The sequence below is a fragment of the Notolabrus celidotus genome, chromosome 6 (genome assembly GCF_009762535.1).
Source record: "Notolabrus celidotus isolate fNotCel1 chromosome 6, fNotCel1.pri, whole genome shotgun sequence".
Lineage (NCBI taxonomy): Eukaryota > Metazoa > Chordata > Actinopteri > Labriformes > Labridae > Notolabrus > Notolabrus celidotus.
Window position 1 is genome coordinate 6,423,513 of NC_048277.1, and position 20,822 is coordinate 6,444,334.

Below are 20,822 nucleotides of genomic sequence, written 5' to 3' on the forward strand. Positions count from 1 at the left end.
GCTGATTTATACTGCTGCGTTGAATCAACGGCGTACCCTACGCCGGGGGTCCGCGTAGCTCCCGTACCTACGCCGAGGCCTACGCACGTAGCTGACGTGCACCTCCTCCCAAATGTAACTCCCCGTAGAGCCGACGCGGACCGCAAGCTCTGTGATTGGCCCGCTCGGCGGCTTTGTCTTTCCCGCATTTACAACACTTCCGGGATCCCGGACATCGGCCGCACATCGGCCGTGTATTTCATCTCCTCCTCTCTATTCTTCATGTCATCATGTCTGTATGATAAACAGCAACATGTATCAGCTGTAGATTAACATAACACGCTCTGAATCGATGTGGAAAAGTAAACAGAGATCGTAGCGGGACCGGAAGCAGGCGGCCGGCTATCAGACCGCACTGCCCTCAGGCGTTTCGGCGGAGAATTGCTGTGCGACACAGACACACCGACGCACAAGTATGTGGGGCTCATGTCCGCGTCAGCCCCAGCTGCGTAGGGGAGACGCAGAAGTATAAATCAGCCTTTACTGTAAATTCACTTTGCAGGGGATCATTCACTGCAGCTGCTTAGAGCACCAAGATCTGCATGTCATTTGCCCCCTCTATCTGCTCCGTCTCAAGGTCTAATCCACAAAGCTTACCTTGCACCATTGTTGCAGCAGACATTCAAGTGCAACAAACAGATACATGCAGTTTTCTCTTGTTTTGCATCTCATTGTGGATATGAGCTGTCAGCATCTGCACTGTGCTGCACAGAGCTGTCCTGTCTTGTCGGAGCTCGTTCAAATAGAAGAACAAAAATGTGCATGACAGATCCATGTGTGAAAAAGTGTTCTCATAGGTGCCCGGGTTGAGTCTTGGACAGAGATCACCTGACCGGTTCAACTCCTGATCATGGCAATAATAGTTCTGTCAAAGTAATATGAACAGACTGGATGTGTTTGTGTATCATTTTTAGGTTTTAGCAGACTGTCAAAATTCACTTAAACAAAAAATAAAGAAACAAATAATAATAATACAAATAATACAAAATAAATACAAAATAAATAAAATACATAAATACAATTAAAAACCAAGTTTAACTGTGTCAGGTTGTTAGTAAACTAGATGTGTTTCCATGAGGTTCATTTGTAAAGGGAAATGGGACAATTTGAAGAATGGATAATCTCTCATTGAAACAGAGATATGCTATTTGTTCTGCAGCACAGCTTGTGGTGCATTTAGCCCTTGCACCCTTTAGTCTAATTTACATTGGTTAAGTGGGCGCAAAAGCAACACAGCCCTCTTGTGAATCAGTCCCTCGGTGTGAACATATTAGCCGAATTAGCTCCTAATTGAAATGCTACATGTATGTTGTCCCCTCTCTCTGCTCTAGTATCTGAATGAAGGTGACTTATGTTCATAACTTAATGCAGTGTTGGTTTGTCTGTCTATCTCCTCTGACAGTTTGAGGCATACGTGTACGAGGGCTCAACGGGCGTGGTAGTGAACCTGACAGTAGACGACAGAGACGACCCAGCCACGGGGGCATGGAGAGCAACCTACTCCATAATAAACGGAGATCCAGCACAGAGCTTTGAGATTCAAACCAACCCGGACAACAATGAGGGAATGCTCTCTGTTGTCAAGGTAAAGATCTGACATCTTCACTCACATACAGCAGATAGTAGGATTATCTCTCCCCTCTTACCTGTCTCATCATCTGTTTCCTTCAGCCTCTGGACTACGAGGCCACGGCGTTCCACACACTGCTCATCAAAGTGGAGAATGAGGATCCTCTGGTCCCAGATGTTGGCTACGGTCTCAGCTCCACAGCGACAGTCCACGTCACGGTCGAAGACATCAACGAGGGCCCTGTCTTCTTCCCGGATCCGCTGATAGTCACCAGGATGGAAAACATACCTGTGGGCAGCTTTGTGGCTGCACTCAATGCTACTGATCCAGACATATTACAGATGCAGAGCATCAGGTAAGACACTGACGGTTAAATCATGATAAGAGGAGCAGGGATGGTTTGAATTGAGCTTCTTTATAACGGACTGAGAGAAGAGAAAGGATGGTAGAAAGCTTGTTTGTGTGATGAATGCCTGCTGTAGCTCATGGCTTAGTTTTGTCAGTAATGATATTTCAGAGTTTGGCTCTGTTTAGTTTGAGCAATAATGAAGTATAGTTTGCTAATTTCACTCAGTGAACAGCACTCAAAGTTGTCTTCCACATAAATCCAGTTGTCTTGTGTCTGAGAGTGTTTAGAGCCAGAAAGGAGATAAGGCGGGTAATGAACTGTCAGTGATCCACATTTTACCTGGCCAGGTCATCACTTCCCTTTCCTCTCTCATGTTTCTGAGCCTTCATCACTCCATCCTCTTTATCCTTCCCATCCGACTCTCATCTCCTCTGCTATTCTGTTCCCCATCTCCAATGTTTTCATTGCCTTTAGGCTGCTTTATCACTCTGTGTTGTGTAAACAGATGAAAGATATCGCTCAGACATCCTGCATTTTACTGGCACAGGTCAAACCGTCCACCCCAGTCAACGGAAACGTCTCGGAGCAGGGCAGCTCATTAACTTTAATTCTGTTACAGAAAAAGCCCTCTGTCAAATATCACCATCATCATAACAGGAGGCTATTAGTCTCACTATGTGCTACAATAAAAATGATTCCTCTTGCTGCCAGAGGGAGCTCTGTGGCGTGTGCTGCACTTCCTTTTACAAGATGGAAAACTCATCATTACATTTATTGGCTTTCAGGTCTAATTTATACTCAATTTAGATTGCTCTTTTTCTGCACCCTTGGAGTTATATATCATGTAAAGAGAGTGCTAAGTAAACACATGGGGATAATAATGACCGAGGAAAATAAAACTCACCAGATCGTGACTTAACTGCTCAAATTATTGATGCTGCTTTATGTGCTGTAAAGTGCAGTCACTGTGTCAGTATCAAATGCTACATAACACTGAGTTGTTCCTCTGAATGTTGTGTAGGAGTCAGGGCCTATGTCCATAAAGCTTTGATAAGTAGCTGTCTGAGTTCACCGGTTGGGTCATATGACTGTATAAATTTGAAAATGTCTGGAAGCACAAACTGCACTCTGAATACAAATACTGTACAGAGGTACCAGCATCCAGGTTTGATACCGTGATGATCAGTGTTGTGCAAGTTCACACCAAAAGTTCACTTCACTCAGATTCAAATGAACTACTTCACAGTCATAGTTCATTATTTTAAATGTTATAAGTGAGTCCATGTTCCAAAAAATTAAACTAGTTCACCATCATTTACTTTTAGCTTCACCTTAATGATTTTCCTCTCAGTAGAGTCTCCTGTGTTTTAATATCGACCTTCATTCATTGACATTTCCCAAACTAAATTAAAAACTGTATTCTACTGCAGAATCATGGACAGATGTTAAGTTTAAAAGCCAAGAAAATCACAATAAACAGGAAAGGCTCAACAGCTTCAAGAACATAGAAACACACATATTACTATAATTTGTTGGCTGAATACTGGGTTAAAGGTACTGACACGCAGGGAAAATCTTCCTCATAAAAGAAAATGATTGGGAGATGATTTTCACATCCTCTAAAATAAAACAACTAAGGCTGAAGAAACACTGAACAAACAAACATTCTCAAGAATGTGCACCTCTCTTAAACCATATCAGCTCTGAGCCCGTTGGAAGCAAACCATCTGTTTGTTCATTAAACTCCCTTAAATGTTCACAGACTAGCTTCATCAGCATCGCTAACTACACCTGAAGTGCTAGCAGCATCAGTCATCCCGAATGGCTGCCTTGGCTGCTGTAAAACACAGACCTTGGTAACTCTTGGAAACTCTCAATACCTCTCAGATAGTTCTGGACAGTGAGCAGTCGTCCACTGTCTCCAGAGTGACCTACGCTCTCCTTCGTGTTCATCAGTTGCAAAGTGAGCCGTTCAGTGTTCACCATAATATGTGCTTATTCAATGAATGTGTCCATTTAAGCACGTTCATGCAAAACACTGATGATGCTAGCATTTTCTGTGTTGGTTTCTCTATGTAGTTGAATCATTACAAACATACACAGAGAGGAAAAAAGAAGCATGGATCTAATCCAAACAATGGTCACCTGATTAAAGCACAACACTCTACTACTCTACAAGTCTACATCTGTGTCTATGAGGTAGTATTCAGGTTCAAAGACTAATTCCAACATTAGCATGCTAACATGCTCAAAATGACCGTATCAACTTGATGGGTGTATCACCAAGTGAGACTAGAGAGTAAGCCGAGACTGTTGAGCATAAACCAAAGTGGTCAGTGTCAGAACTAGATAGATCAGCGTGGTGACATTAAACTGCTAGCATGGTCAGATTTTGTTCAGAGTTTTACAGCTTGAAAATGACTATGACATGTTTAATGTTCTCTGCAGGCAGTGTAGATCATCAGCTGATGGATATTTGTGAGAACTTTTAGAACTCATACCCTGTAATGACATGTTGAACCCGCCCTTCAGTCTCCCTCCTCTTGTTCTCCTCTGTTAGCTTCAGTTGATGTTAACACTTTAAATCGAAGGTCCTGTGTCCTTGTCGTTTTTTAAAGGTGACATATCATGCAAAATCGACTTTTTAATGGTTCTCTACCTGAAATATGTTTCCCTGGCATGTCTACAAACCCCCCCGAGAATGAAAAAAATCCATTCTGCCCCTGTTTTGATTTCTTCACCTTTCTGTAAATGTGTGTGAAACGAGCCGTTTCAGACTTCCGTGTTTTTGTTACGTAACAACAATATCCGGTCTGTCACGGAGTCAGAGCTCGGAGCTTGTTCAGCCCATAGTATGTATAAAATAATACTGAATCCCCCTCCGTTTTTCATTACCTGCACACGTGTGGTAACAAGGAGCTTAGGAGGGAGGCATGCTAGTTGTAGGCTGTCTTAATAAACACAAAGGTCAGTTTTACTCCCCACATCTGCAGATTTGAAGATCTAGTGGATGATTTTTATTTATCATTGATAAGTGCTAGTGCTAGTTAGCATAGCTACATGTCGTAGCTGTAGCTGTGTACCAAGACACACATCGACATACTGACAAATAAAACAACAAGAAACACAGAATCTGTGACCAATCCTTCAGAAAAGGTCCCGCTGCCTTTCTGGCAGAGGTCGGTTTTACTCCCCACGTCTTCAGATTTGAAGATCTAGTGGATGATTTTTATTTGTCATGGATAAGTGCTAGCGCTAATTAGCATAGCCACATAGCTACATGTTCATAGCTGTAGCTGTAGCTGTGTACCAAGACACACGTCGACATACTGACAAATAAAACAACAAGAAACACTAAATCTGTGACCAATCCTTCAGAAAGGTCCTGCTGCCTTTCTGGCAGAGGTCGGTTTTACTCCCCAGGCCTGCAGATTTGAAGATCTATTGGATGATTCTTATTTACTATGGATAAGTGCTAGTGGTAGTTAGCATAGCCACACAGCTACATGTTCGTAGCTGTGTACCAAGACATACGTCGACATACTGATAAATAAAACAACAAGAAACACTAAATCTATGACCAATCCTTCAGGAAGGTCCTTCTACAGGCGCCTCTCCGTCAGGATCAGATTCTGGATCAGATTCAGAGGGTTGACGTAATGTGATCTCTGAGCAGCCGTGTATATTCAGCCAACATGTAAACATTAGATCAACGTGCTGGACAGCCGAGGGCACATCCACTTCCTGAGGGGGCGTGGTCAGAGTGAAAACAGACTGTTCTGAGGAGGACTGAAGAAGAGGACTTTTCAGGCATGCCAAAATCTGATTTCAAAGTGTTTTTTTTAGCATAAACTTTAAAGACATGTTTTGGGGACCTCTTAGACCAATATATATTGATGAAAAAAGCGTGATATGTCACCTTTAACTGTTCAGATGATCTGCTGAAATTAAGATTAGGTTTTTATGAGAATCCTTCAATGAATTGATTTGACTTCCTTTTAGCCAAATGCTAAAGTTGTTTCTGTGTTAATTTATTAATTTAAAGTTTACAACCTAATTTCAGCTTCTGCCTTAAAACTGAAATCTATCACTGTCAGAGTTTAAAAGCTGAGCTGTGTGGTCAAGTTGTGGGAGGCACAGAGAGTGTATCCTGTGGTAAAACCAATATATTGCTTTACTAATTAACACAATGATTTTCTGCTGGATTCCTCTCTTTCCTTCACTGAAGCAGCACAGTTGTTTTTGCCTGAAGTATCTTTTATATATTCATCCTTTCTTCTCATGAAATCACTCTGACCGAAGCAGACAGCCAGTGATCGTTCCTCTTTGTGCAGAAGAGGCGTCAAATGTTGTCTCTCTTTCTGTGAGTGCACACAGAGCCTGAAGCAGACAAGATGAGTCAGCAGAGAAAGTTCAGAACCAGCTGTGTGATCCCCAACATCGCTAACTGGAGCCAGCTTACTTAAAGAGAGCCTTATTTCATGGTTAACACCCCTCAAGTGTCCTGTTAATCAATGAAAAATAACAGTCTAATTAATTACAGGGTCTGTGATTGAATAATCTAGATTAATCTCATTAATTAGTAATGTGAGAGACATTGCATTACAGGTAAACGTTCTCAGCCTGCATCACTGTTGCTGCATGATCATTTTCAACCTCCATATTCCATATACTCTATTTTCACCTCATCCCTCTCTCTCTCCACAGCCATAAGCAGACTGCTTTATGAGTCACCATAGTTCAGCTTTTTCTGCACAGTTTAATTTTTAAAAGAAAATATTAAGCTAATGACATATTAAAATGATGGAAAAGAACATGGCGCTGAAATACTTTTTAAAGGTGCAGTGTGTAGTATTTAGCAGCATTTAGCAGAACAGACGTGGAAGAAATTGAATAAAGTATTGATAAGTATATTTCAATTATGTACAAGCACCTAGTTATATAACATATTTTGTTTTTGTTTACTTAGAATGACCCTTTCTAGTCTATCTTGCAATGCCATGTTTCTACTATAGCACAGAAGGGGAAAAGTAGCATCAGCAATATGCGTTTTTGTATTTTGTGAGTGACTGCACAAAAAGCACTGCTTGAAAGAAGAAGAAAATTTTTGATTTTTAGAAAGAACTTTACTTACAGAATGAAATTAAACAGGCAAACTTTTTATGTTAGCACAGAATCTTACTGACAAACAAATACATTCAACGAATGCAGTCAGCGATTCCCAGTTCTCTTTGGACAGATTCCTCCCAAAGAATATTATCAACCCCCAACAGCTGCAGGGAGTCCCTCATGTTCCCTGTGGCTCTGTGGAAGCAGAACTCCAGCCTCAGTCTGGCCTTAATGCTCAGCTTCCACAGAACCACCACGTTCAGCTCAGGACCTGCTCGCAGCCTGTCTCTCCGGGCCATTTTTGCTTCTCCAATTAAAAAGTTTAGAATTTGGCACTTGGCTTTAATTTTTTTGCTGTACCTGAAACCACAGATAAAACTAGAAGAAGAAGAAGAAGAAGAAGAAGAAGAAGAAGAAGAAGAGAGTTGTTGGAGTTGTTTGCTAAATAATTTGTATTAATAGACGTGTTGATGGTAGAAACTTGACAAGTGGAGGCTCATACTTAACATGCATCACAAGAGCTTCTTGTCCTTGAAGGCCACTGTCGCTTCACTGAGGGGAAGGGTGAGCAAGAGAGTGTTTCAATCTTGACTCTGTTATGTATTTCTGAATATTCCCATTTCTACACACTGTTCCTCGAAAGCTTTTACAACAGCTACAGTGGTAGATATGTGTTAAATGGGAAAGACTACATTTGGATCAATGCATTTAGAGTTTTGAGCAGTTATGTTGAGTGATTTCATCATGTCTATGTGGCTGTTGTGAGTGACTGAATGACTGCTATTACTCCGTGTTAATGCATTATTTTGACGGCGCCACTTTACAGTTTTCACCGTCTTGTTTAAGCATTCTTAAATATACTGATTTACATTATCTAAGGGGACAGCTTGGTGAAGAGAAAGAACATGAAGTTCTCATTCAACCAAACCTGAGATAATGAACTTGTTTACTGATATCGTCTCTACATCTAGTTTTGACCGCCTCCCATCCGGCTATAAAATCAGAGCTTTCTGTATATTTACAACATCTGCTGCTCCTGAGTTGCAATCCAAAAGAAAAACTTCCCACTGATGCAAGACTCGGGTTTCACTGTGTTTTTATTGAACAACAGAATAACAGGATGGATGTTTGTGTGAGTTACTCGGGTTAGAGGAGGGTGAATAGTCTTGAGTTGTCTGTTTATGTTTTCTTTCTTTGACACATACACGATGTTGAAAGTTGCTTTTGGGTTTTAAGCTATATTGATAGCTTAAAAGTCCTCGCCAAAATATGTTGATGCTTCATCTATCTATAGACATGGAGGACTCTGTGTTTCTGACATCTGCTTTGCATCTCCGACTGATATCAAGATGTCTATCTGCATCTTCCGATCTCTATCTTTCCTGCTCTGCTCCTCTCATCTGTGGTTACATGTCTGTATTTATTTCATGGCTTCTGCCTTTGTTGTTATTTCATCCTATGACATTTTGCCAGTGACAGTGACTTTGAAGTGTCAGAAATGTGACCTGCAGACAGGCTGAGAGGACACTGTGAGAGAGAGATATTTGGAGAGCTGGAAATAGCTGGAGAGCCGGCACAGAAAGAATATGGGGAAAAAAATAAAGATCTGTTTACCTTCCTCTCTCCTTTCCTCTCTCTGCAGATGAGTGTGGGTGTGTTTCTCTCTGTGCCTGCTTGTATATGTGTATATGTGTGTGTGTGAGTGTCTGAGTGCGTTTGTGCATCGCAGTGGGTCTCAGTGTGTCTGCCCCCAGGGACACGTAGGTCAAATGCATTTGACATGGAACACAATGCCTTTCTGGAGCGGTTGCACACACTGCCAAGCACACACACTCACACAAACACAAGTATGGTTTTGTGTATATTTGTGAGGACTACATTAGATCTTCAGCATTTAAAAAATAAGGCACATAAGCACTGCTTTTCCTGACATACACCAGGACTCAAAGTAGCCAGCTGTTAATATTTTTAAGCAACTTCATTACAAAATAATTATATTGCATCAGAAAGCCAAACCTAGTCACACAGGTTTGTTGTTACTTGGGGTCCTCTGTGAGTCAAAATAATTACAGCACTCACCAGTGTTCTTAAAACTGTGCAAATCTGCCGTGTGTGACATTTCTGATCTGCAGCTTAACCCAAAAGTACACTCAGGCCCCGTGTAGGCAGGATTAAAAAATCCAGGAGGGTATTAGTAATATAAGAGTTAAAGCAAAGTGTTTTCATTTATTTGCTGCTTCAACTCAACTGTAAGCTGCATAGAGTTGGTTCATTTTGTATGTTCCCAAAGATAATCAGTCGACAGGTAAGCGTCGGTCTTCACCTTCAAAAACGAAGACGTACTTCAGGATGCTCTTTCATATGAACTGACTGAGATAAAACCAGAAACAGATCAGAGTGTATGTTCCTCCTTCAAGGTAATAACTCTCTGATAAAAACACAATAGGTCATCAAATCAATCTAATGATTCCTTTAGACTTGAGCTGCTTGAGGAACAGAGGTCAGTGGACACAGAGATGGTTTACAGAGCTGCAGGGCTGCTTGGTCAGCATGTCGCTCAAAATGATTTAGTGACAGGTTGTTACAGCAGAACAGTGTAAGCAGGACCCTGACATGAAAGGTCTCATCTCACCTTGAAGTTGTTTCCTTTTGATAACCCACTCATGAAACATAATCCCACTTTTTACCCAGCTACTTACATTTGTACACCAAATAATTATTTAGACTTGATTTTATTGATTGAAAATGATTACATTTCTTCCATTTAAAGAAGTACGCTCAGGGACAGTTAGCTTGAAATGGGCTGAGCATGCACTACATGATAACCAGGCAGACTTTCCCCTTGATCATTGATGGTTCTGAAGATCACCTCACCAGATTTTCTTGTGGTGTGAGCTATGTTAAGAGTGATTTTAGTTTCCCGGACCTGCATAGGAAAGGATTGCTTGTGTTTATTAATTACAATCAGATCCTATCCTGTAGTGTAGGGGAACCACAAGGACAGCCGAGCACACACTCTATCACTCTATGGACTGACAGGAGAGCCATTCTGTAAGCTAGCTAACTGACTGAAGAAGGAAGCACAACAAACACAGCTATACCAATACAAGTCAACGCAGAGCATAAAGTTAGATGGATGTCAGAATTGAGGACCAACTTGTTGATTTGTGGAAAGTGTTTGTACAACTTGTCCTGTAATACGGACCAGAGTCAAACTCACAAGGAGACGAGTTAGACATAAATTGATACGTAATTAATGTACCAGGTAACCAAGCAGCTAGCAACATTAATCATGTTTGTTTACCCTGAAGTCACGTTTTCTGTTCACACAGTATGAAGACAAAACTGCTAAATCTCTCCTTATCAGTCGATGTGTGGGGTCTCAGTTTTCCATCTGATGAGGTTATAAATATCTCATAGTGTGGGTCAGGCTTTAGCTGTTTTTAGTGCAGCTCCTTACTTTCCTTTTCCATTCATCAGTCACCTGAACACCTCTTTATCCCATATTATGTTCTCTACAGTGTCATGCACCATCTTTAGATTTGTTGATTTCTCATTTGCAGCCTTTGTGGGTTTTTTCTTTATCCCCTGCTGCCTCTTTTTTCTTGTTTCCACCTTTTGTCATTACTTTTCTGAATGCAAACAAACCAGTATCAAATCAGCCAGTGCTGTTGAGAAGTAACATACCTCTGCTTTGACCAATCAGGAACAAGCTTTTGACACAGCAGTGTTATAAGATTCAGTTAACCAAACTACAAGGTGTGATAATGTGCATGTTTAAGGCAAACAGGAAGACAAAAGACATCATCTTTATTCAAACTTTTTAACTTCTCTATGGTACGTAATATAAAAGTATAACATGTAAATGTGTGATCTGTAAAGATGCTATTGTGCTTTTTTTTTTACCTGAGCTTCTTCAAAGCTCACCTGCTTCTGACTATAACTCCATATTGATCAAAGATAGTGGTATCAATCTCAACAAGATACAATGTCTAAGAGATACAATCGCCTTCCTTTGAACACCTGAAGTCTTTTGTAGGGGGGAGAGGGATGAAAGTAGCCTTAACCTTTTAATAAGTCAGAGAAATGTTAACCAAGGTGTATCACGTGGTCTGTAATGAAGTTAGCTTTCCTGGAAACTGATCACATTTTTGGATTGTAATGACGGAGCTTCATCTCTGCTTTTCATGCTTTGACAAGTAAAATGTCTGCGAGAATGAAGCCTCATTCATTGCAGTCAGGCAATAAAACATATTGATAGCTTAAGTAGTGAGGTCAAAATGTTACTGTTAAAAATTGATGAGGATAAAATGTAGTTTCTTTAGTATGCAGGTGGTTGTGCTGAGCACAGAAGTCATGAGCTGAGGCTGTGTACAGGCAGATGCAAAGGTGATAGTGTAATCTAATGAGGCATTACTCACTCATACATGTTCTACACTGAAATAAAATCAAGCCTAAACACATCTTCACACCTTCACAAGCATTAAGGGGAACTTAATTGGTGGTGTAATATCTCACACTGCAGCAATAACCGATTCTCAGTGAAGTTGCAGACTGCAGGATGATGTTTTAAAAGCTGCAGATAATGCTGTGATGTCAGACCTTTCATTATCCTGGTTTCTAGCCCTGAGCCAGGCTGAACCAGGTGAGGTTAATTGGGGCTACCTCATCATCCAGGTTATTGGTCTGCCTTCCTTCACCCTCTTTTTTTATGTTACTTAGAAACTGCTTATTTTCATCCGAGGCTGCAACATTTTAGCAAATAAATAACTGAAATCTGTTCTGAGACAGAAACAGACTTTCAGTCACCGACAGTCTCTGTGCTTGTCTCCTTTATTTTCACATTATTGAAGATGTGAAGTGAAATATGTCCTGGAGGAGATGCAATCAAGTCCTAATGATAAAAGAAATGTTTCACACTACATCTACGTTTCCATAAATGACATAATATAACCATTATTTTTATAAATGTTGAATATTATTAATTAAAACAGCGCTTCAGGCTGAAGACTGACGATTTTTTTCTTCATCTTAAATGCCGTGATGAAGAGAATTAATCAAAATAACAACAAAGCAATTAACTTTCCTCCTTGATCACTCGCTGCACCTGACCTCTGCTGGTCCACTCTCTCCTCGGTAAATTACATAATCACTGAAAACATGAGTCTTTTTAATCCCACTCAGTATTTAGGCCAAACTCTCAGGCAGCGTGAGGATTTGTCCCGTGTTTCTGCTGAAGAAGTTTTCTAGTCCATTTCACTGATTTTGGGTTTTAGTGGAGTTGAATGGCTTAATGATAGTGCTGAATAAGAAAGTCTCAACACGCAGAGAGAACGACAGCTCGGATGGGAGATTGAGAGAGTTTGACTTGCATGTAATAGCTGTTTGCCTCTGATGAACTCTGTATTTTCTTGAAGCGTGGGCACTTGACATCGATGGAGTATGAACTACTTCAGGGTAATTTTGTACTCAGAACTTTTTGAGGGAAGTTTCCTCAGAAAGTTTCCTTCTGTAATTCTTAAATCCGATCCTGAATGTGACTCTGTATCCCTCTCTGGTGCCAATCCTGTAGGATGTGAAGAGAGGAGCAAATAATCTGAAGTGTCATTAAGAAAGTTTGTCTAATTTAATTTGGTCTCATTTCAAGTGACAGGACTCTCATCAGGTGTTGAAGAACTATTTACACAGAAGTAATTGGTGCTTGATGGGAAAAGGAGACTGTGTTTTCAATACAAAGTAAAGACGTGGACGACCAGTAGTTTAAACAGTGTGGGACAGTGAGCCATGGAGCGTTTCTGTTCAAATGTGATAGTAAGACAAGAGCATGTTTTTCTAATTATCAAATAACCTTTTCTTTTCTTCTATGTGCTGTAGGGTCAGATTTTGGTCCTGTCAAGTGATCAGAGTTAATATCCGTCACTTTCTCCTCTGACGTCAGGGAGCAGGTGGACAAACTGTATGAACCTGATATTTCTAGAGATTTTGAGAAGCTGTGAGCAAAGAGGAAAATGCTTTGAGCAAAGATTTTGATTGACTCTCTAGATCAAGAAAAAGAAGGTCCCAACATGTGTTTCCATGTGTTCCTGATAGTCAAAGGGATAGTTCACTTTTTGTGAAGTGGGATTGTGTGAGGTAACTTGTCCATGGTATGTGTATTACACAGAGGATCTCGGCCAGCTCGGCTCCTTTTTTGAGAAAGTGACCAGAGGATCAGGAGCATGAGCAAGTATGAACTGCTGCAGATGACGTAAGTTCTACCACATACACTACCAGTCACAAGTTTGGAAACACCTTCTCATTCAAGGGTTTGTATTTATTTTAATGATTTTAAACACTGTAGGTTAATACCAAAGACAGCAAAACTATGAAAGAACATATATGGAATTATTGAATGAACAAAAAAGTGTTAAACAAAGCAGAATATGTTTTATATTTTAGATTCTGTAAAGTAGACCCCTTTTTCCTTCATGACAGCTTTGCACACTCTTGGTATTCTCTCAGTCTGCTTCATGAAGTGGTCTCCTGGAATGGTTTCTAATTAACATGAGCCTTGTCAAGAGTTCATTTGTAGAAGAACTTGCCTTCTTAATGTGTTTGAGACCATCAGTTGTGTTGTTCAGAGGTAGGGTTAGTACACAATGGATAGCCCTATTTGACTACTGTTGTAATCCAGATTATGGCAAAATCCGATTATTTCATAGTGTTGATGTCTTCTGTATCAAACTACAATGTTGAAAATAATTAAAATAAATAAAAAACATTGAATGAGAAGGTGTGTCCAAACTTTTGACTGGTAGTTTAATTTAGCACAAGACTCAACGGACCAAAAGAGAGAGGGGAGAGAGAGATCCAAGGTTATCTGGTGGTGCATGTGTGCAACCTGTGTGCCCATGAACCCAGAGAGCTCCCATTATCAGGAGTGGAACTTGGTAACAACAGTACTCCAGGACCTTCCTGAATCAGAGGATACCAGCGGCTCACATATGACTGCAGTCTGCATTACTCACCATCCAGAGTTCCCTGCAGCCTCACTGAATGCCACTGATTTAACTGTTTTCTTCCGTTTTCAGAAGTTAAATCAGAAAACTAGAAAAGCTGAATAGAAGTTAATCTTCAGAGTACGTTTTCGGCTCTCACTATATTGCTAGACATTTCTGTGTCAGCACCATAATATTCAGCACTCATTGCTTAAAATGATGTCAAATTGAGATGCAGAAATATAAAAATTCACATTATATCAGTGAACCTTGACCGTAGACCAGAACAGCAGCTAAGTGCACTACTGGCAGAGAAACATGTTTGTGCCCCGACTGAGTGAAAAAGAAATGGGCTCTCTGATGGCGACTGGAAATGTTCTAAGTGGAGCGTTCACTCGCGCTAACATCAGTGTTTGGGTCTGACTTTCTTAGAATTTGATAAACTACATGAGAGCGTTGGCCTCTGTGGGTAATACACTTTCCGTTGACATGTACCTCATACAACCCCACATCAAAAACACAAGCCATCACTTTAACCCCGTCACGATGCCTGACACACTGCAGTGAAGCCATAGTCTCCAGACCTGTTTTTCACTTCTTCTCTTCTCCTTCCTTTTTGAAAATAAGAAGAATTCTGAACTGTTGTGTCATCTATAATTCAGCATCTACCTGTCGACACTCACCTTTCAGTCTGGTCATATTCAAGTTAAAAGGGATGTAACTTTAAAGAAAGAAAGATGGGAGCTGGCATGTGTATGAGAACTGGCAGGTTGCTTTGAAGAAGCCATAGAAAGGAAAAAAGATTGAGTAAGGACAGGAAGAATGAGGCAGATGGAAGGATGCAGAAAGGTTGGGAGGATGACATAGATAGTGAGGGGGTAGAGGTGTCAGATGCTACAAAGGCTGACCTCGGCTGGGTGGGACAGTGTGATCACTTTCAAATCCACCTGAGATGGTCCCTGTCTGTGCAGCATATGAGAGGAGATGACAGCAAGACACATGGAGGCATAAAAGAGGAAGTAATGTTGGACAGCAGCCAGCACAAAGTGATTCACCCAGTGACGTTTTATATAGTACGAGTAGTTTGTCATTAACGGAGATTTGATTGGTCGAGACTGACCTGCAAAGGAGTTCAGGCAGACATGCCTGGTCACTTGAACATTCCAGTTTCTGCAAAGTGCACAAAGTAATAAGAATGAAAAAGGGAGGTAAAGAGGAAATCGATATTACTCTTGCTGAACTTCTGCTAACTAATTCCAAAAGTACGCCCAAAGTTCAAAGTGGTTATGCACACACACCAGCAGAGCACATTTGTTAGAACAGACTTCTGCTGCAAGAGAGTGGCAGCTAAATGGATTTTGCCTACAACCACTCTCTCTCCCTGTCTCCATCCTTCTCTCTCAAACCATCTCATTAAAAAATAATCCTGCAAAAGAACCTAAACAGCACACCCAGTAAGTAGGCCAAATCATACGAGATACAAATATTGGACACTGCTTGTGCGATCTATAATGCAAGATCAGAAGTATTGGGTGCTGGTTACACAGCACAGAGTCTGAGCTCAAAGATGCAAAGTGATTACATCAGATTTCAGCCCAAAGGTCAATACTTTGTCACGTGATATGACTCTAGCTTATTCGATTACATTTATTTGATCAATTTTTGCCAATTCTCCAAGAAGGTATCTGAATGCATCTCATTTAAAGACTAAAACCAGCAGGCGTCTCACACAACATGAGTGCATGTTGTGAAAATGACAACTACATCAGTCAAAAACTAACAATGACAGTGTTACTGTGTCGTGTAGGGCTTCCTGCCTGGAGTGATTTATGGTCCATTATTGCATGCATGTTAAATACTTGACTCTGATTGGTCAATCATAACATTCCAAGGTCTGCTACTCCTCTATAGTGGGCCCTTGCTGTGAGGAATAGGCTGTTGAATCTGGAGGACTTGCTGTAAACATGTCAAAGCTCACAGAGGGAGTCTGGTTAATCTGCGTGTTTACTGTGGAGAAACAAAGAGAGGAGACATAAACCTCCAGGGGAAGACAAGACAATCGCTCACCTCGTAGAGAATCTGTTCTGCAATAACAACCTGCACGCTATACATCACCCCTCGCTGCTGTGTAGAGCGAGCTGTTTGGAATAACATGAACAAATGTGAAGCAGTTATCTACTCACACTGCACCGCCCATTATGATTCAGCCATCACTTTCTCAGACTGTAGATGTAAAAACTGTAAATGACAGAATTATATCTGCTCAGATCAACACGCATTCAAAGAGAAAACAGTGTTTAAAGGTACAGTGTGTAGAAAAGGGAATATATAGTCATATCTTGAGATCACATTCTAGATTGAAACACACCCTTGCTCACCCTCTCTTTGGTGAAGATCCAGATGCGACGGTGGCCTTTAAATTCATATTTCTTTTTTTTTTTTAAAGTGGGGTTGTATGAGTTTTATGTCACTTGTAATTATACTAGCTACAATCGATGCGGCTTAGGTCGGGCCCCGTAATGAGAAACTGCAGGGAGAAACATCATGGAAGCAAGGCTACAGTTTCCAGCTGACGGGGCCATTTCTGCCACGTAATTTAGCCAATTTTGAAAGGCTCGCAGTTTACACACCTGAACCACCAGGTAACTCGGGCTCTCTCCTGCTCTCCAGTTTAGCACAGAAGTTTCTCCTCTTTATCTTCCGGTGCATTGAATCGCAGTTTCCCCGGTAAACTCCGGCTCATGAAGGTGTCCACGTGTGACTGCAGTACAGCATGTCATTGGCGCCATCAGAATCACTCATTATTAAGTTTAACAGTATTTTTGTCACTTTGAAGCTGCAGACCTGAACGGCTGATCAGTGTGCTGCAGACGGAAGAGCCCGTCTTGGAAGACATGGAAGACCACACAATAAGTACAACTTTCGCTTTGATTTTGATTATAGTTTTGAATAAGCAGCTCGACACATACTGTACATACTGCTTCACTTTCGTCAGCTGAGGAGGAGAAGAGAGATAGACGACCGGAGAAGGGAGGCGGAAGACCGGACCTTGGCGAATCAAAGCTGGTTAGTGCAACAGCTGCTCTACCTCAGCCTGAAATATGTCCCCGCCAATATGTGCGTCATCGCGACAGGACAAGGGAACGAGCATGCGCAGAACGACCAGAATTAATTTAAAGCGGAATGAACGTATACATGATTGAGGAATTATTCAATTCGGATTTAAAGCTGGGGTTGGTAGTCAGATTTAGATACACTTTTTGTTATACTGGTTAAGTTGATCTTTATGTCCTGATGGTAATCAATACATCATGTGTTCTTAAAAAAGAGTGAAAAAAAAGCTGCTATCTACAGCCAGAGTAAACCTGGGAAAACACCAACCAATCACCGTTTTTGAGTCCCAAAATTTTAATCCAGTCAAATCCCGTCCTGCTGTTCTGCTGCCTCCTGTGCGTACATTTCCCCGACCTGCACTACGAGTCCCCGTCCCCTGCCTCTGCTTCCCCTGACTCTACTGACTGCCCCTCTCGCTCGACCTCGGGCCTGTCCCATCTGACCCGATGAGGTGCTTTGTTCAGGACTGTAGTCCGGATCAGAGTCTAAAAAGCTCTCACCACGGGGGCTCTGACAAGCAGAAGAATGAATGACATTTAGTAAGTCCTACAGAAAATGTATATTGTAGCGTCCGTCCTGACTCTGTAGTGATGACGAGCCGATTCGTGAAAAATGTTGAGTTTTAATAACCGGTCACTGTCGGCCGTGATCACGACAACCAACAAAACAACAATCAATGTTCGAATGAATGAAAAACTTCTCCTCTTGTCTCTCCTCTCTCTGGCTCGCACACTCTACACCTCTCCTGATGCCTTCACTGACTGTCAACACTGTAGGAATTAAGAACATCTACACTGAACACATTTAACAAACAGTAGAGCTGTTACAGTATTATATGTGTTATAACTTTTCTCCTGATATCGTGTCACCGGTACAACTGGATAATGCTAGCATGACAGTTGTAAGTACTAACAGCAGCCATGTTTGTTTGTGTTTTTAACTTTCACTATGATAATGTTTTGGTGAGGACCGATTTTGAATCAGTCACGATCATATGGTCGCAAGTCAGCGGCGCTCGTGCATGTGAGCGGGGGTCGTCGTTTTGGAGGAGCTTCGAGGGGAGGGGGGGAGGGGTTAGACGGAGACATGAGGAAATGCTACATTCAAATTCATGCTAGTTTTCCGAGACTACCAATCCCAGCTTTAAAATCAGAATAAACCAGACACTTACATTGGATTTAAGTTTAATTTGGAATTAGGTGTTTACATGGTCATTTTTAATCTTTTTAAAGATGATTTCATTTTAATTCTGAATTAAAGAGGAATTAAAAGTCTCATGTAAACGTAGCCATTCTAAGTTAACAAAAACAAAATTATATTTATATTCAGGTGATTATACACTCATCTAAACATACCTATGAATATTGCATTTCATTTCTACCAAGTCTGCTCTGCTAAATGCAGCTCAATACTACACACTGCACATTTAACAGCAGCCCTTCTTCTTCAGTTCGTTCTATCTTTGGACAGTGACTGAGTTTCACATCATTAGTCACCACAAAATAACCCACATTTGGAGGGTTTTTAGAATCCTCTGTTTGACTGCATGATTACAATTAAAAGAGATGACTCACAGTTACATAACTGTATGGGCAACAAAGCAAAGCAATAACAGGAACTATAGAGGTAGCAAAAATAAGGAGGACAAACTGGATGGCTTGACAAAAAAAAAAAAACTGATCGAGGACATTGGTTTTAGATCAATCCAATTATTCTATTATTGTCTTTGAGGGGAGATGTGTCTCTGTTACTCCATGCCCATTTGGCCATACACTGTTTGTTTTTTTATATACTGAAATTAATTCAGTGCCAGATTTGTCAGCAGCAGAGCACAATTTATTTGTTATCAAGGACACTTTACAATCCTAAAGTACACATTTTATACTAAATAAATGCATGAGTCATGATCATTTAATGTATTAATGTATTAATTAATTCATGTTGCTCACCGTAAACTAATGATGAAGTATTCAGTGAGTTTGCCTTTAATATACATCATCAGTTAAGGAACCTTAATTCACCGTTACTTCACACATAAGTTGGCGTGAGTTCATTTTATGACCATGCATTGTAAACTCTCTGTTGATGAATAAAAACTTCATGTTTCTTCAAATATTCACATTTCTACATGATAAATAATACTACAGAACATACGCTGTTTTTAATTTTTAATTCTAATAAAAGTAGTGTAGTGATTTTAATTGCATCATTAGTTTCAGTGACTTTTATTTAAACATTTTTGTGTTGTGTATTCTTTTTCTCCATCTTGTTATCATCATCTAGTAGTTTCCTTGTTGTAAAACACATTAAACTGCTTTTAACATGAAAAGTGCTGCACAGACAAGTTTATTATTATTGCTGTTAATGGTAAAGCACTGTTTATATAATAATAATCATGCATATTTATAGAAATACTAAGTTTGCAAATGCAAATGCATGGTCATCAAATTAAATTGTATGTTCAACTAATGTTCTCTATACTGACTCACATCTGAAGGTTCCTACACTCATAATATATTAAAGGTGAACTCATTGAATAAAGTCATAGTGACTTCAACTTCTGTTAATGGTGAGAACAATGAATGAATGATACGTCCAACATTAAATACTTATGACCATGCTATACCAAAGTTAATTAAGTAGAACGTTTTTACAAGGGATTTTTTAAGGCAACTAAATCATTTTATTAAAAAAAAATATTTGTCATTCAAACACACATTTTAATTCCAAATAACCAACAAGTGCAAGGGTTAAATAAATAAATAAAAAAACACTAAGAAAATAAGTCAAATTTGAGCATAGAGAACTTTGTCTCCATGTTCTAGTTGAAAATACCGACATTTCAGCCCTCTTATAATAAACATATTAACCTCTTTAACTGATGCTAAATGCTAAAAAAGAATCAAACAGGTATTTTCATTTAAAGCTACTTTACTACTACTTTGTAATCTTTCAAGCTCCCCATCACAGAAAATGGCTGTGTACAGTTTTAAGCAGCATTGCGTCAGCTGAAAGCTTAATGTGGGATGCCATAAAGAACTTTACGAGTTGCACTTTTTCGTTTTAATGCCTCTCTGAAGAGCTAAACACGGGCAGTCATGAGATCTCCTCTATTCTCCTCTGTCTTTTTTCTGTCCGTCTGGGATGTGGAGCGGCTGATTACAGGCTAATCAAATGTTAGGATGTGTCTTTCATTTAGCAGCTGAGTAAAGGCACGCCAGACGTGTGGTACAGGAGGGAGGAGTGAGTGTGTGTGGGGGAGAGGGAGAGGGAGACAGACAGACGCGGAGTGGGAGCAGGAAGAGGCTTTAGTCATACCGTCAGTTTGCCAGGAAATAATTAAAACAACCCGAAAAGATGCCAAGAGGAACAGGGAGAGAGGGATGCTGTGCTGTGAAGCAGGAGTAAATTGCTTTTCTTCCTGTTAATTACAGGGTTATGGTTTTCAACTGATGCAAAGAGGTGCTATTTTGCACCTTATTATGATAATAACTTTTTGTTCTGTGTTCTGTAGCTCAAGCTTGCTAATTTATGAAAATGATGCTACACTGAATGAGGCTGACACACTGGTGTCGCTGTGTGTGTGACTCATTCTTCTGCATAACTGGTGTGTCTTCTGTTTGCACTTGTGTCAAACGAGTGTCCTCACGTACCCCGCTCTCTG

At 40.5% G+C, this 20,822-nt stretch overlaps 1 protein-coding gene across 1 annotated transcript in view; it reads left to right on the plus strand.

Annotated features, from left to right (window-relative positions):
- The window catches only part of cdh13 (cadherin 13, H-cadherin (heart)), a 463,737-nt gene that overhangs the window by 366,974 nt on the left and 75,941 nt on the right, over positions 1 to 20,822 (plus strand). Inside the window, exons 10-11 of the mRNA XM_034685408.1 lie at positions 1,442 to 1,624; positions 1,711 to 1,964. Coding sequence (XP_034541299.1) covers positions 1,442 to 1,624; positions 1,711 to 1,964 — 437 coding nt within the window. The remainder of the gene's footprint in view (positions 1 to 1,441; positions 1,625 to 1,710; positions 1,965 to 20,822) is intronic.